Below are 17,616 nucleotides of genomic sequence, written 5' to 3' on the forward strand. Positions count from 1 at the left end.
TAAATATATTATCTCATTCATCCTTACGACTCTATTCAGTTCAGTTCAGCTGCTCAGTTGTGTCCGACTCTGCGACCCCATGGACTGCAGCACGCCAGGATTCTCTGTCCATCACCAACTCCTGGAGCTTACTCAACTCATGTCCATCGAGTTGGTGATGACATCCAACCAGCTCATCCTTTGTCATCCCCTTCTCCTCCTGCATTCAATCTACCCCACCATCAGTCTTTTCCAGCGAGTCAGTTCTTCGTATCAGGTGGCCAAAGTATTGGAGTTTCAGCTTCAGCATCAGTCCTTCCAATGAATATTCAGGACTGACTGACTTCAGGATTGACTGGTTTGATCTCCTTGCAGTCCAAGGGTCTCTCCAGAGTCTTCTCCAACACCACAGTTCAAAAGCATCAATTCTTCCATGCTCAGCTTTCTTTATAGTGCAACTCTCACATCCATACATGACTACTAGAAAAACCATGGCTTTGACTAGACGGACTTTTGTCGGCAAAGTATGTCTCTGCTTTTTAATATGCCGTCTAGACTGGTCACAGCTTTTCATCCAAGGGGTAAGTATCTTTGAATTTCATGGCCGCAGCCAACATCTGCAGTGATTTTAGAGCCCCCCAATATAAAGTCTGTCACTGTTTCCCCATCTATTTGCCATGAAGTGATGGGAGCGGATGCCATGATCTTTGTTTTCTGAATGTTGAGCTTTAAGCCAACTTTTTCACTCTCCTCTTTCACTTTCATCAAGAGGCTTTTTAGTTCCTCTTCACTTTCTGCCATAAGGGTGGCGTCATCTGCATATCTTCAGTTATTGATATTTCTCCCAGCAATCTTGATTCCAGTTTGTGCTTCCTTCAGCCTGGCATTTCACATGATGTACTCTGCATATAAATTAAATAAGCAGGGTGACAATATACAGCCTTGAAGTACTCCTTTCCCTATTTGGAACCACTCTGTTGTTCCATGTCCAGTTCTAACTGTTGCTTCTTGACCCACATAAAGATTTCTCAGGAGGCAGGTAAGGTGGTCTGGTATTTCTATCTTTTGAAGACTTTTCCACAGTTTGTTGTTATCCACACAGTCAATGGCTTTGGCATAGTCAATAAAGCAGAAGCAAATGTTTTTCTGGAACTCTTGTGCTTTTCTGATGATCCACTGGATGTTGGCAATTTGATCTCTGGTTCCTCTAAATCCAGTTGAAAATCTGGATGTTCATGATCCACGTTCTATTGAAGCCTGGTCTGGAGAATTTTGAGCATCACTTTGCTAGCGTGTGAGATGAGTGCAACTGTGCAGTAGTTTGAACATTCTTTGGCATTGCCTTTCTTTGGGATTGGAATGAAAACGGACCTTTCCCAGTCCTGGGGCCACTGCTGAGTTATCCACATTTGCTGGCATATTGAGTGTAGCACTTTCAAATCTTTTAGGATTTGAAATAGCTCAACTGGAATTCCATCACCTCCACTAGCTCTGTTCGTAGTGATGCCCACTTGACTTTGCATTCCAGGATGTCTGGCTCTAGGTGAGTGATCACACCATCATGGTTATCTGGGTCATGAAGATCTTTTTTGTGTAGTTCTTCTGTGTATTCTTGCCACCTCTTCTTCATATCTTCTGTTTCTGTTAGGTCCATACACTTTCTGTCCTTTATTATGCCCATCTTTGTATGAAATGTTCCCTTGATATCTCTAATTTTCTTGAAGAGATCTCTAGTCTTTCCCATTCTATTGTTTTCCTCTTATTTCTTTGCATTGATCACTGAGGAAGGCTTTCTTATCTCTCCTTGCTATTCCTTGGAACTCTGCACTCAAATGGATGTATCTTTCCTTTTCTCCTTTGCCTTTAGTTTCTCTTTTCTCAGCTATTTGTAAGGCCTCCTCAGACAACCATTTTGCCGTTTTGCATTTCTTTTTCTCGGGGATGGTCTTGATCACTGACTCCTGTACAATGTCACGAACCTCCATCCATAGTTCTTCAGGCACTCTATCAGATCTAAATCCTTGAATCTGTTTGTCACTTCCGCTGTATAATCGTAAGGTATTTGATTTAGGTCATATCTGAAGAGTCTAGTGGTTTTGCCTACTTTCTTCAACGTAAGTCTGAATTTTGCAATAAGGAGTTCATGATCTGCATTTAATGGTATCATCCCCATTTAAAATGTATGTTAATCTGAAGTACAAGGAGGTTCAATGAACTAATTTGAATCATGTTAAGCCCAGATATCCGAAAGCCTATATTCATTTCTACTGCCATAAAATGAATGAGGATCATCTAGAAAAGACTTTGGAAACCATATCCCAATTCTGACAGCAGAAATCTATGTGTGGATGGGGTTTTAGGGAGACAAGCTCCCTAGGATTTTGTGGGTAATAATTTTAACTCACTGTGGATTAAAAATTCTATCTTTACATCTTGTGGTTTCATAATTTTAATATGGTAGAGAAATAGCATTGGGTCACAGGATGAATAAAATTAAGATAAATACAATTACAATGAACTCTTGAGTAAATAAAATAAGGCTATCAAAACGGAATTCTTACCTTGTTGTTGTTTTCTTTTTGAAAAAATAAACAGACAAGTAGAAGTCCCGTACTGCAGCAACATACTCCCCCTGGCATTGCAAAGAGAAGGTAACATTCATAAAAACAGTTTAAAATGAAATATTCTCATCACAATAGTTAACAAAGCAACAAAATTGTTCTGCTGATTGAGTATATTAATATGAAACAATATATTACAGTTTAACAATGAAAAGCATGTGCAGTTGCTTAGTTGAATCTTTGTGACCCCCATGGACTGTAGCCCACCAGGCTCCTCTGTCCACGGGGATTCTCCAGGCAAGAATATTGGAGTGGGTTGCCATGCTCTCCTCCAGGGGATCTTTCCAACCCAGGTCTCCCACACTGCAGGCAGATTCTTTAACATCTAAGCCACCAGGGAAGCCCAAGAATATTGGAGTGGGTAGCCTATCCCTTTTCCAGGGGAACTTCCCGACCCAGGAATTAAACTGGGGTCTCCTGCGTTGCAGGTGGATTCTTTACCAGCATGATTATTGTACGGAAAGGATACTCCCATTTTTATAATAATCAGAAAATTAAAGAGGAATGTAGATCCTATATCCTAAAACTAGACTCTCAAACTTTAAGCATAATGATTAAAACTTTTTTCTATTATGGCATAACTTATCAACAAAAAAGTGCAACGTCTAACATGCATATAACCACGTAACCATCACCACAATCAAGATTTAGGACATTTTCTTTGCCTCAGGAGTGCTCATTTGTTCTTTATTCCAGTCAATCCCCAATGCATCTAGCCCTGCCAGCTATCACCATAGCTTACCTCTCAGCCTGTTCTATAACAGAATGGTAAATATTAGGTTGGTGCAAAAGTAACTGTGGTTTTGTACTGCTGAACTTTGCCATTTGATATTGGAATACATTCTTAAATAAATGTGGTTATGTTATACACCATTTTGATGCATATTTCTCACTTTATGTTTTTTGCTCATGACTTATTGCTTGCTGTTTATACTTACTTTTAGACTATAGAAATGGTATTAGACGAAAAGCAAATTTATGTGATTCTCTTATTTGAGTTCAAAAAGGATCATAAAGCAGCAGAGACAACTCACAACATCAACAACACATCTGGCCCAGGAACGACTGCTGAATGTACAGTGCAGTGGTTGTTAAAGAAGTTTTGCAAAGAAGACGAGAGCCTGGAAGATGAGGAGGGTAGTAGCTGGCCATTGGAAGTTGACAATGACCAACTGGCAGCCATCATCAAAGCTGATCCTCCTACAACTACATGAGATATTGCCAAAGAACTCAATGTCAACCATTCTGTGGTCGTTTGGCATTTGAAGCAAATTGGAAAGGTGAAAAAGGTCAATAAGTAGGTGTCTCAACAGCTGACCAAAAAGGAAAAAAAAAAAAATATATGTATATATATATATACACTTTTTATTCTATGCAACAACAATGAACCATTTCTCGATCTGTGACATATGAGGAAAAGTGGATTGTATATGACAACCAGCAATGACCAGCTCTATGGGTGGACTGAGAAGAAGATCCAAAGCACTTCCCAAAGCCAAACTTGCATCAAAAAAAGATCGTGGCCACTGCTTGATGGTCTCCTGCCTGTCTGATTCACTACAGCTTTCTGAATCCCGGTGACACCATTACATTTGAGGAGTATGCTCAGCAAGTTGATGAGATGCAGTGAAAACTGCAATGACTGCAGTCAGCACTGGTCAACAGAAAGCGCACAATTCTTCCCCAAGACAATGCCTGACTGCACATCACACAAACAACACTTCAAAAAATGAATGATTTAGGCTATCAAGTTTTGCCTCATCTATTATATTTCACCTGACCTCTTGTCAACCAACTACCACTTCTTCTGGCATCTCAACAACTTTTTGCAGGGAAAACGCTCCACAATCAGGAGGCAGAAAATGCTTTCTAAGAGTCTGATGAATCCTGAAGCATGGGTTTTTATGATACAGAAATAAGCAAACTTATTTCTCATTGGCAAAAATGTCTTGATTGCAATGGTCGCTATTTTGATTAATAAAGATATGTTTCATGTGTATAGCTGTGGTGGATTCATGTTGATGTATGGCAAAACCAATACAGTATTGTAAAGTAATTAACCTCCAATTAAAATAAATTTATATTTTAAAAAATTAAAAAAGGGGAAAAAAAACAAAGATGTGTTTCAGCCTAATTATGATTTAAAATTCATGGTCTGAAACCACAATTACTTTTGCACCAATTTAATACATTACAATGGTAGCTCAATATCACCTGAGATTCACCCATGCTCTTATATGTATCATTAGTTCCTTTTTATTGTGAAGCAGCAACCAGTGAATGCATATGTATTACAAATCATTTATTCCCTTATTGACACACACTTTCTCGTACATGTCATTTTGTGGCCATGCTTTCTTGTTGCTACCTATAAGCAGAACTGCTGGGTCACAGTAAAGGCACATGTTTAACTTTACCCCATATTTAGCCACCACTCAGTACCACACAGCAGCAGCAGTGGCTCAGACAGTAAAGCGTCTGTCTGCAATGCAGGAGACCCGGCTTCGATTCCTGGGTTGGGAAGATCCCCTGGAGAAGGAAATGGCAGCCCACTCCAGTATCCTTGCCTGGAAAATCCCATGGACTGCAGAGCCTGGTAGGTTACCGTTCATGGGGTCGCAAAGAGTCGGACACGACTGAGCGACTTCACTTTCACTTTCAGTACCGTCACTATCTGTTCTAGTGGACGTGAAGTAGTATCTCATTGTGCTTTTAATTTGTATTTAACTGATGACTACGATGCTGAAGAGTAATGACGTTTATGTTTTCTCTAAGAAATTAACCCTTTTTAGAACAAAACCAAAATAATGTTACAAAACTTAAGACTAAAGAAACATGCCATCACAATGATATCTAGGGGCTTTCTATGGTACTTGATTTGATAGCTGAATAAATTATTGTATGAACATCATACAGTTACTGTTTCAGATAAAAATTTAAGTATACACTGCTGCAGTGCTAAATGAAGAAAAAAAAGATAAACGCCCTCAGATAATTATTCAGTTTGGGAAGTTATTTTATACATATTTAAGCAAAAGTCTAGAAAAAGATTCCTCAAATATTATCGCTTGTGAGATTTCATTTCTTTACTTTTCTGTAAAGGCATATTATTTATAGACATGGAGGTCATATTTTCAAAAGACATATGTCTATAATCAAAGAATTTAAGTGGCTTTTATGTGGTATAGGCTAAGAAGTACAGAAAATATGTCAAACCACTGATTTTTCTGAACAATTACAGAGTTTATAAGAGCAGTAAGACAATATACAAGATAAGAATGGCCCTAAAAAAATCTATACTGCGAACGTATGCTAAAGCTGCAAGACAGTTTTTTTAGCTACTATCAAGGCAATATTAAATGACTGTAACATAAAATACTCAGAGGAAGACTGCAGGAAAGAGATTTTATGTACACAAAAGAAAACCAACAAAGCAAATTTTACCTCATTTCCAAAGGCAATGCACTTGGGTGACTGGTTTACGTAATCCAAAACAAAGGAGAGCTCCTTAGCTTCTACTTCCTGACTTGATGATTTTGGTAGTTTCACTGAAGCCAGCTGAAAGACATCTAGCCAAAGGCAGCTATATTAATAGAAAGCTTCTCCAGAGAAAAACATGTGTGTTTGTTCATATAAGACCGTTTATCAGAACTCCAGAGTTCACTTGATGCCAAGATCATAATTCTGGCTATCTGAAAAAGCTGTACTCTTCATTTGAATATACAAGTTTTAACAGAAGTCTAATCTCACAACTCATTTATGTATACACACAAGCGTCATATAGGTAGAAATAGGAAACAGTTTCTTTTACTGGTGCATTTTGCTTTCCAAAGTGCTGACGTGAGCTTTAAAATGGAGACAGAATATGACATACTGGTGAAATGAGCAGCCACAAGCAACGAATCATCTGAGAGCTTTCAGAAATGCTATGGACTTGCCACACAAACATAGGATAAATCTTTTCTGTAAACTGGCACGCTTTTCTCTTTGTATTCTGTTAAAAGAGCTTCTCCTTAAACAGGAAACAGTTATATTTCACTGCACTATTTCTTCCTTATCCTCTCACAGGGAAGACCCTGAGACTTTACAATGAATACAAAATTCTGTAATGCATTGATCTACTATTTTTTTCTGTTTTCCAGTCTTTCTTACAGCCTTTTCAGTCATCTCAAACTGTATATGCCTAAATCCTAAAAATGTATTCTCTTTTCTAACGTTAAGTCTTCCCCAACACTGCCCACTTCAACTGAGGAATCATGTGGTGAGTATGGGGAGTGGCTACCAAACTACAGTGATGAGCAAAGCCACCTAGGAAGATACAAAAAATGCTCATTCCTAGACCAAATCTCAGACCCAGTGAGTTGGAGTTTAGAAACATTAATTTTTTAATACGCATACAGATTAAGAATTAAGAGAGACATTAAGATGCAGAAGGAAATGGCACCCAACTCCAGTATTCTTGCCTGGAGAATCCCATGGACGGAGGAACCTGGTGGGCTACAGTCCATGGGGTCACAAGTGTGGGACACGACTGAGTGACTAAACAACAACAACAGACATTAAGAATTCACATATTTATGTACAGGCAGAACCTAAATACTGAAAAGTGTTATTTTAAACAGTCACCATATAAGGCAACAATCATTTTAAGAAATATACTGCCATTTCCAGGACATTTTTTGAAATGTCCCTTAAAGACAGTTTATGCTCTTGAGAACTCTATATGCAGGTCAGGAAGCAATACTTAGAACTGGACATGGAACAAGAGATTGGTTCCAAATAGGAAAAGGAGTATGTCAAGGCTGAATATTGTCACCCTGCTTATTTAACTTATATGCAGAGTACATCATGAGAAACGCTGGGCTGGAAGAAGCATAAGCTGAAATCAAGATTGCCAGGAGAAATATCAATAACCTCAGATATGCAGATGACACCACCCTTATGGCAGAAAGAGGAACTAAAAAGCCTCTTGATGAAAGTGAAAGAGGAGAGTGAAAAAGTTGGCTTAAAGTTCAGCATTCAGAAAACGAAGATCATGGCATCCAGTCCCATCACTTCATGGGAAATAGATGGGGAAACAGTGGAAACAGTGTCAGACTTTATTTTTTGGGGCTCCAAAATCACTGCAGATGGTGACTGCAGCCATGAAATTAAAAGACACTTATTCCTTGGAAAGAAAGTTATGACCAACCTAGATAGCATATTGAAAAGCAGAGACATTACTTTGCTGACTAAGGTCCATCTAGTCAAGGCTATGGTTTTTCCAGTGGTCATGTATGGATGTGAGAGTTGGACTATAAAGAAAGCTGAGCATAGGAGAATTGATGCTTTTGAACTGTGGTGCTGGAAAAGACTCTTGGGAGTCCCTTGGACTGCAAGGAGATCCAACCAGTCCACCCTAAAGGAAATCAGTCCTGGGTGTTCATTGGAAGGAATGATGTTGAAGCTGAAACTCCAGTACTTTGGCCACCTCATGCAAAGATTTGACTCATTGGAAAAGACTCTGATGCTGGGAGGGATTGGGGGCAGGAGGAGAAGGGGACGACCGAGGATGAGATGGCTGGATGGCATCACCGACTCGATGGACGTGAGTCTGAGTGAACTCCGGGAGTTGGTGATGGACAGGGAGGCCTGGCATGCTGCGATTCATGGGGTCGCAAAGAGTCGGACACGACTGAGCGACTGAACTGAACTGATGGGTCACATAAGAAAACTCATAGCTTTTTATTCTTTCATGTCACATTTCTGATAGATAAAAACATTACTCCTTAACACGGTTGTTAACAAATGACTTCTAGCTGAAAACGATTTCACTTTCACAGTTGTGACTATTCTCAAGTTACTTAAAAGTTCATGACATTAGCAATCTGCAAACTGTTTCAACAAAAGAAACGACCCCCCTCCCAAATCCCCCAAATCTAACTACCAACACCCCCCCAAAAACAAACCAAAAATCTCCCCAAAATTTCCAAACCACCCACACCATGGAAAGGATTACTTAGTTAATGGGTTGTGAGCCAATCTAGCTGACCACCCAGTTACAAATTTAAAGCTGCTCTGTACTTTGTATTCTGAATACAACTCTATTTTTAGGAGGATAAACACAGGTTGCACTGGGATTCTTAAAGTCTGAGATTGGAAAAATGCTTTGGATATATTCTTCATATCAATGCTGGGGTATTAAACTTACTGCTAAAGGATAATTACTTGTAACCACTGAAGATATTCTATATTTCCTAGAATGCTCTGAAACATGGCAATTTGAGTGAATAATGTTCCAATGATAACAAAAAATATAAAAATAATTTAGCCACTCTCTTAGCTGCTAATAATTTGTTTTCTATACCATTTCTTCCAGATTCAAGGTCAACAAATGGGTGGTGTTCGAGGATGGGTAAAATGATAGTGATGCTTAAAACTGACATTTGTTCAGTAGCAAGACACACTGTACCTCAAAACAGCTTTAAAATTAGAGTAAGGTTGTCCATTATCACAACCATATTTTAAATAATCATTCCATCATCAATACTTCAGAAAGTAATACAAACCCTCCCCCATATGACTGCAATAATGATGAAACCAGTTTAAACACCAGCTCCAAAACTGTTGACTTCAGATTAAAACGAAAATGTTAAATTTGAGACACTGTAAAAAAAAAAAAAGCCACTCAAAGATATATAAATCAAAATAAATTAATTTACTATACCTGGTTTTCCTTTATTTATCATAACGAAGACAGAATCCTCAGCGCAGGAAAGAGTAAAGAGGGCATGAAGTTCACATCCAACTCTGAAGGTCTGAAAGATAAAGAGCACCATATTATTTGTTCTGTCCACCCCCTGCAAAAGTTTCATAACAGGAGGGATTTTTTAATCCATTTTGCTCACTGCTATTTTGCCAACATCAGAAGAAACCTTGACTTAGGTGGACATTCAGTATGTATTTACTGAATAACCTTTTCAGTGAGTATCTCTAGATCTACCTGGTTCTTTTCAATGGGTGCACAGTATTCTATTGAATGAATACCCAATTTTAACTCAAGATTAGATTCAACTTTTTTCTACCATGAACAATGTTTAATGTTTTAAGAACCGTATGTACCTGCCATTATTTCAACAAGAGATTCCTAAAGGTGAGATTGCTGGAGCAAACATATTCGTTTTCAGTCATATACTGACTATATACAAAAATGTCTATTTCTCTATATTTTATCACTATATATTTTCAATTTGTAATTTGTCTAAACTGAGAGGGAAGAATGCTGTGTTATCTCTTAATTTACATTTAACTATTAACAAGGTTAAGAACCTTTTCATGTTTATTGGCTATTTCTTTTTAGTGTATTACATATTCCTACTCTATACCAACTTTTTTTTCCTGTGGGGTCACTAGCTTTTCCTTATTGGTTCTTGGTAATTTTGTGTATCACCGATAATATCTCTTGTAAATATGTTCTTTCACTGCTCATTAAAAGATGAGACCTCAGAGAAGTAACAAAAAACATCTGTCTTATGTTGCCATTCCTCTTCCCATAATGAAAATGGAAACTCAATCCACGTACCTTTATCAAAATGCCATCTATATAGTCCCACAGTTTAATCGTGCCATCAACGGAACAAGAATACAGCTAAAAGGGTAAAAACAGTGCAAAACTGATTAAGAAAAAGAACTACAATAAGATTATCAAGTAACTTAAATGCTGATACAGAAGGCATTGCCTATTCATTAATCTATTATTAGCTTTAAAGACGTGAAGTCATTTATACTCTTTTTGCAAAATAAAAAATCTTATCACAGCTCTTTGCGGAAATGAGACCTATCAAATTTTAATTAAAAGAAGGAAAAAAGTCAACCCTCTACTTTCAAGAGGGAGATGATAAGGTACCGAGTAATAAAAAACTCTTGAGAGCTTGTGACTATTATCCCAGAGCCCAGTTCTTTACCAGCAGAACTACTTTTATCTTGCACAGGTATCAAAGGAATGTAGGGTGTAACAGTCAATATCTACACTTACCTCACTGTAACCAACAGTCTGTGGGCCAAACTTTGGTAACACCAGAATGCCTTAGTAACATGTTTTTATTTCTGTTTCAGTGGACTGAGTTTTACTAAGGTTATACCGAACTTCTGTGTGTGCTTATTGTGAAAACAATTTAACAAGAAAGATGGTGGAGTAGGACATGGAACTCATCTCATAAATAATGTAGTTCTAGGCTGTGACCCTATTTTAATAATTAAAAATAAGTGAAAAATATCCTGAGCCAGAAAATCAAAATAGATATTTCCTTGATCGTCACCTAGAAAGCTTCTCAGCCAAATTCTATTTAAATTATTCTGGCAACAGTAACGTCAATATTAAAATATTAAATTGCGAATCGTTTAACACCTGTAGATGGTTGTTGGGATTGAGCTGGATTCCGGTCACCAGATTTCTGTGCCCTTGCAATATATGCACACATTCTTCTGTAGCTGTGCTATAAACTTTAATAAAGTCTCCAGAGACACAGAAGATATACCTGGAAATAAGAGAGAAAAACAAGATTCACTTCTCCATACAGTATAATCTGTCTATTGTCCATGAAAAATTAAAACATGCAATGGAGATTTCATTCAAAAAAAAAATTTAAGAACTGAGTACTCAAATTGTGTTGCTCACACCTATGGGGACATCTAAGGCCATTTAGTTCATTAACTCTCAAAAGTAGATCAATGATGCCAAAATCACATCTCTGACCTGTGCCAGGGGCAGAGGCTGTATGGAATCATCCTGCAAAAACGGCTGACCTAACCAAGTTGCCTGCTCACTAATGGATGCAGAGACTGTGTTATGCACAATCAGTTACTATTCTGTGGTGGTGTGGCTAACAGCAGTCTTTCCCTGTCCTCCAATACTCCATCATTCATTGCGGACACCAGTTTACAAGTATGAAGTCAGAGATTCTCTACTCAGTGAGGTCTCTCATACAGCAAAGTGTAAAGACTTCATGGCAGTTCTTTTTCTTACTGCCAAAATGCTGATTTTGCCTTTGTTTTTCTAGATTTGTGGCTTTCTTCCATATAGCAGAGGCTATTAAATTATTAATTGTGGTTAATCTGGGGTAATATTTGACTTTTTTCATAGTAGGCATAACCATAAGACAAAGCTCAGAACTGCAAATATTCTAGGATCTATCAAATAAAAGATGCTTGTTCTATGCCTATTAGATCTGACACTGTACATGTCTAACATGGTGCTTCCTCATATACCAAAGAAGGTAAAAACCACAGAATCCTTAGACTGGACCTCTCTCTACTCTGTGATCCCAAATCATTTGATCTATTTTTGAATTGTGTTGAAATTCCTCATTTATCTAAATATCCATCTCCCTTATGTACCCATAAGCTCCTATAGGGCAGAGGCCTTACTTATATTTGATTGCAATATATGCACACATTTGTCAAACAGAACTTGCCCAATCTTCAAAGGTTTTATAAACTAGATAAAATGAAAGAATTACCACCAAATAATCAAAGGGTAAATCTACGCTGACTAGGGCTGCTACTACCCTGTTTTATCATTTCTAAGACACTTGAGTTTTCACACATACATCTCTGAAATTAAGATGCCTCTTCCAAGTGCTGTGACCAGAGGACACAGTTGTGTTCAACTGTTTAATAAGATCAACAAAGAACAAGCAATGAAGCAACCGAGGCCCATGGACGCCCCTGCTGGCTCGTTCCTCCTCTCCATGCCCAGGAGTACCCAGGTTCTCACTGTCTTCAGCCCAGACCACTCTTTTAAGGGCTCCCTTCAGTCTCCAGGTGTGGCCCTTCAATTCACTTTTATTATTCATACCAGACTAATTTTTACAAACCTGACCATATTACTTCCTTAAACAAAAACTAAATTAAAATCCTTCAAGGTTTTTTCACTGCTTTCAGGATATGATCCCAATTCCTAAGTTTGACTCCAATCTGTCTAGAACTTTTTCACTTGAACAGTAGGCCAAGTGGTTCAAATTTCCAAAAACCTGCCCAACCCTCCACCCCCCTGCATCAGCAGGTCCTTTAGGCAGTATTTCCTTGAGATGGTGGTGGGTGAGGGGGTACTGAAAACTCACCCTAGCTGATTTTGATACTCTTCTCTACAGGAAAGTGATTTCCTCTCTCCTTCCTCCTCAGCAGAGAATAATGGGTTTAACTACCAATATTTAAATACAAACCTCTAGAGGAAACACTCCATGCTTTTGCACATTCTGCTATCCATGGAGAATGAGAACATTTTCTATGTCTTTGACATTCAGCTCCGGTATCTTTCTACGGGAAACCTTCCCTCATTCTGTTCCAAATCAGTGCCTGTCTTAAACCTGCTTCCACAGGGTGCAGGGCTCAGCTCTACTCCGGCATTTTCCACACAGTGTTCTGAGAGACCTTCCCGACCAGGCTGTGAGCTCCTTGAGGGGAGCAATTATGTTTACTTATTACAAATAATAATGGAAATACAGTGTGGTAGAAAAGAATGCATTTTAAAGAAGTCAAACCCAGATGGGTTCGAATGTCAGCTTTTATCCATGTATGGGCTGAATGACGCTGGAGAACTTACTTAATCTCTCTAAACCTCACTGATGTCTACTCACAGGATTATTATAAAGATTATTATAAGATTATTATAAAGGTACACTGAGACAATGTGTGCAAGTGCAAGCTTTGCACAGCTAACACTCAGTAAATACTTCTGTAAAATGAGGATAACAATACCTAAACTATGTAGACAGGAATGCACATTAAGCACCGCCACAGTGCCTGTCACAGAGGACTCAAGGCATCTTTGTTGACAGAGTGTTGATGAAATTAATGATGTTTTCAAGCAGGAAACAGGATTTATATGAGGTTCTGAAGAATGTATGATTTAAGGGCTGGGAAAGAAAAACGATGCTGCTAAAATTCCACGATTCTGTCATTTCATTTACTAATTCAGCTTTTTTGATAAACTCTTTGAAGTAAAATACAACATTTCCTTATTCCTCTTTGTATAAGTTAGCCAACTCCTTCTAGTAGCTTTTAGATAATATTCAAGTCTTCAGTGATTTCATTATAACCCTGTTAATTTGCTAAAAAACTGGCTTTAATTATTAGCTTATATATATATACATGAAAAAAAGCATCTCTAAATCTTGACCAAGTTCCTATCTTGAATTTCTACCTAAACATCTGCTACATTCACATTTATTTTCAAGGTACTTTAAACTCAAGAGGCCCAGTATGAACCCAACATCTTTTCCTTGTTAATCCTATTTGCTAAAGCACTCCAAAGCCCTGTCTTCTCTCTTCACCCTCAACAGTATCTTAATTTTGGCCAAAGTCATCTCTTGCTTGGATGCCTGCATTAGCCTTCAGAGCCCTGGTCTATAACCTTCTAGACTCTTCTCCTACCACTTCCCTTCACCCTATGCTGCAGATACACTGACCCCACAGCCATGATAACCCTCCGCCTATTCCAATTTAAGTTGTCTGCTTTGCTTAATCTCCCTGCCTCCCAACATATCACAGAAGGAGCAAACTCCTACTGGTTTTGCAAGATCCTACTGCTGAAGGGAAACTTTCTCACTGTGTGACTCCCTCTTCTATGCCAGCATTGTACCTTGAGTATGCTTTCCTACCGTCTCTCATCTCTCCACCATGTATTATACAGCTTTATGCTTTTGAACTGTGGTGTTGAAGACTCTTCAGAGTCCCCTGGACTGCAAGGAGATTCAACCAGTCCACCCTAAAGGAGATCAGTCCTGGGTGTTCACTGGAAGGACTGATGCTGAAATTCCAATACTTTGGCCACCTGATGTGAAGAGCTGACTCATTTGAAAAGACCCTGATGCTGGGAAAGATTGAGGGCAGGATGAGAAGGGGACGACAGAGGATGAGATGGTTGGATGGCATCACCAACTCAATGGACATGGGTTTGGGTGGGCTCCAGAAGTTGATGATGGACAGGGAGGCCTGGCGTGCTGCGGTTCATGGAGTCGCAAAGAGTTGGACACGACTGAGCAACTGAACTGAAGTGATACAGTTTTCAGATTCATATTCTGAAACACAATCTTATGTTACCACCCCCTGCCTGAGTATACCTTATCTAGAGAACTAAAAAAATACACTCTCTTTGGACCAAACAACAACCAAGAATGATTCTATGTTTCCTTTCGAAACTCATATCCCCAGCTCTCTCCACACACCATTCCTACTAGCTAACTGTACCACAGTTCTCATGCTTATACTGTGCCCCCTATCCCGAATGCCTTCCATCTATATCCTCTAGTCAAAATACCATCCATTTATTGTAGTTCAGTTGCTCAAGTCGTGTCCAACTCTTTGTGACTCCTTTGCCTGCGGCTTCCCCGTGGTTCACCATCTCCCGGAGTTTGTTCCATGGGGAGCCTAAACATCACTTCCTCAACCTTCTCCATCCTTTCAGTCTGAAACACTGTTTCTTATGGGCTTCCAAAGTGCCACTGTATGAAACATCTGTTACTGGTTATCTTCTTTTCCTCATTAGGTTTGAAATTCTTAAAGGTAGGATCAATCCTGGAATTATCTTAGTTTTCAAAATCTGTTTGTTACAAACACATAGTTGGTAAACACTTAAAAATTAACTGCAAGACTAAGGAAGTGAAAAACATTAGATCCCAATATAATGAATAGCTTGTAGAAATAGTACACTGGAGGAAGAAACTGGATAAAAGTCCAAAGTGGCAGAACTCTGGCAATCTCTTGAAGCCTCAGTTTCCTCCTGACTCACAAGTTGAGTATCAACAAAGCCCTTTGTATTGTAAAGACCAAAAGATCTTTTTTTCTTTTTTTGCAATTTTCTAAAGCAATTTACAGAAGTTTCTTTAAGTCATGCATGCATTCAATAACTATTGCCATATACCCGTAAGATATTGTGGCAATACAAACTTTCGTAAGATACTACCTCTGCTTTTCCAAGACAGAAAGGGAGTTTGGTAAGTGTCTATCCCTGAGTGACTTGGAAACCTCTTTATATTGTGTCATTTCTAGATGATGTTCACAATATAGCAATGATGTAAGAGCTGACATATACTGAGCCATTCAACGACAAGCATTGTTTGACATGCTCTCTATATACTTTGGCCACCTCATGGTTTTTCCAGTAGTCATGTATGGATGTGAGAGTTGGACTGTGAAGAAGGCTGAGCGCCGAAGAATTGATGCTTTTGAACTGTGGTGTTGGAGAAGACTCTTGAGAGTCCCTTGGACTGCAAGGAGAGCCAACCAGTCCATTCTAAAGGAGATCAGTCCTGGGTGTTCATTGGAAGGACTGAGGTTGAAGCTGAAACTCCAGTACTTTGGCCACCTCATGCGAAGAGTTGACTCACTGGAAAAGACCCTGATGCTGGGAGGGCATGAGGAGAAGGGGGTGACAGAGGATGAGATGGCTGGATGGCATCACTGACTCGATGGACGTCAGTTTGAGTGAACTCCGGGAGTCGGTGATGGACAGGGAGGCCTGCGTTGCTGCAGTTCATGGGTCGCAAAGAGTCGGACACGACTGAGCAACTGAACTGAACTGTGAAGAGCCATTGGAAAAGGCCCTAATGCTGGGCAAGATTGAGGGCAGGAGGAGGCGGGGTGACAGTGGATGAGATGGCTGGATGGTATGTATCACTGACTCAAACGACAAGAGTTTGAGCAAATTCCGGGAGACAGTGAAAGACAGGGAAGCCTTGGTGTGCTGCCGTCCACGGGGCCGCAAAGAGTCGCACACGACTGAAGGACTAAACACTATGTATTAAGGCATTTAATCCTCTTGTAACAACCCTATGAAATGAACTACTAAATATTATTCCCGTTTATAGATGAGGCAACTGAAGCAAAGATTAAGAACCTCGCGAAAAGCACACAATAGATGAACCGGGCTTAGTTACGCTTCCAGCTACACTGAACTCCTGAGCAGGGGCATCAGGACTTACGCATATATTTATTTCACACAGAATCTAATATCAGTTTTTACGGAGAGCTCCAAAAAGGCTATCAAAACGCATCTTTTAGGTGTTAGGGAACTGCAAAGAAATCGGAACCTGCAATCGTTCAGTAACCTAAGTCACGATTCGGTCCGAAAGAAGGCTGTTTACTCCTGGTTTTCCAAGAGTAGCGGATCTGTGCCTGAACCATTTTCCAGCCTCTCCAATGCTGAGCCGATTCTAACACAACGGCAGCCCGGGGGCCCCCTCAGCCTATCGGCAGGTCCGGGGAGCCGGGAAGCGAGCGCGCCCCAGCCTGCGGTGCCTCTGGATTAAGGGGTTTCCGACTCCTCTCGCAGCACCTGGACCCCGGCTCCCTCCCGCGCGCGCCGCTTCCCCGAGCCAGAAGCGCCGGCTGGCCCGTCCAGACGCGCCCGGCAGTTCTCGCCACCCGTGGACTCACGCCCCTCAGCCGGGCCGGCAATAACCCATGGCCTCATACTTAGAATCCGCAGAGAACACCGCTCGCCTGAAGTTCAACTCGCTGCCGCCACAACGAACCACGCGGATGCCCTCTTGCTCCACCATCTTCGCGCACGCGCAAGGACTCTCTACGGCCGGTTCCGCCACGAGCTTCCTCAACGGAAGCCGGCGGGTAGGTACTCTGTCCCGGCCCACAGGCCGCCACGCGGGGGCATTCTAGGACTCAGTCTCTATGGTAGGTTTCTATGGTAAGGCCCAGAGCCTGCGCGGCCATCTTTGACTTGGGCAACGTCACTTTGAAAAGTGAAAAGTGAAAGTGAAGTCACTCAGTTGTGTCCGACTCTTTGCGACCCCATGGACAGTAGCCTACCAGGCTCCTCAGTCCATGGGATTTTCCAGGCAAGAATACTGGAGTGGGGTGCCATTTTCTTCTCCAGGGGATCTTCCCGACCCACATTAGGACGCGTGTAAAAGGTAAATGAGTTGGAGTAAACTCCGGAGTTGGTGATGGACAGGGAGGCCTGGCGTGCTGCGATTCATGGGGTCGCAAAGAGTCAGACACGACTGAGCAACTGAACTGA

The 17,616-nt window shown here is 40.3% G+C and overlaps 1 protein-coding gene across 1 annotated transcript in view; it reads right to left on the minus strand.

The window, feature by feature from the left end:
* WDR75 (WD repeat domain 75) overlaps positions 1 to 17,140 on the minus strand; it is a 34,632-nt gene extending 17,492 nt beyond the window's left edge. The window contains exons 1-6 of the mRNA XM_052635460.1: positions 17,055 to 17,140; positions 10,987 to 11,116; positions 10,162 to 10,227; positions 9,307 to 9,397; positions 6,045 to 6,169; positions 2,541 to 2,611 (exon numbers count right to left, since the gene is read on the minus strand). Coding sequence (XP_052491420.1) covers positions 2,541 to 2,611; positions 6,045 to 6,169; positions 9,307 to 9,397; positions 10,162 to 10,227; positions 10,987 to 11,116; positions 17,055 to 17,140 — 569 coding nt within the window. The remainder of the gene's footprint in view (positions 1 to 2,540; positions 2,612 to 6,044; positions 6,170 to 9,306; positions 9,398 to 10,161; positions 10,228 to 10,986; positions 11,117 to 17,054) is intronic.
* Between the last annotated feature and the right edge of the window lie 476 nt (positions 17,141 to 17,616).

This window comes from Budorcas taxicolor, chromosome 2 (assembly GCF_023091745.1).
Source record: "Budorcas taxicolor isolate Tak-1 chromosome 2, Takin1.1, whole genome shotgun sequence".
NCBI classification, from domain to species: domain Eukaryota; kingdom Metazoa; phylum Chordata; class Mammalia; order Artiodactyla; family Bovidae; genus Budorcas; species Budorcas taxicolor.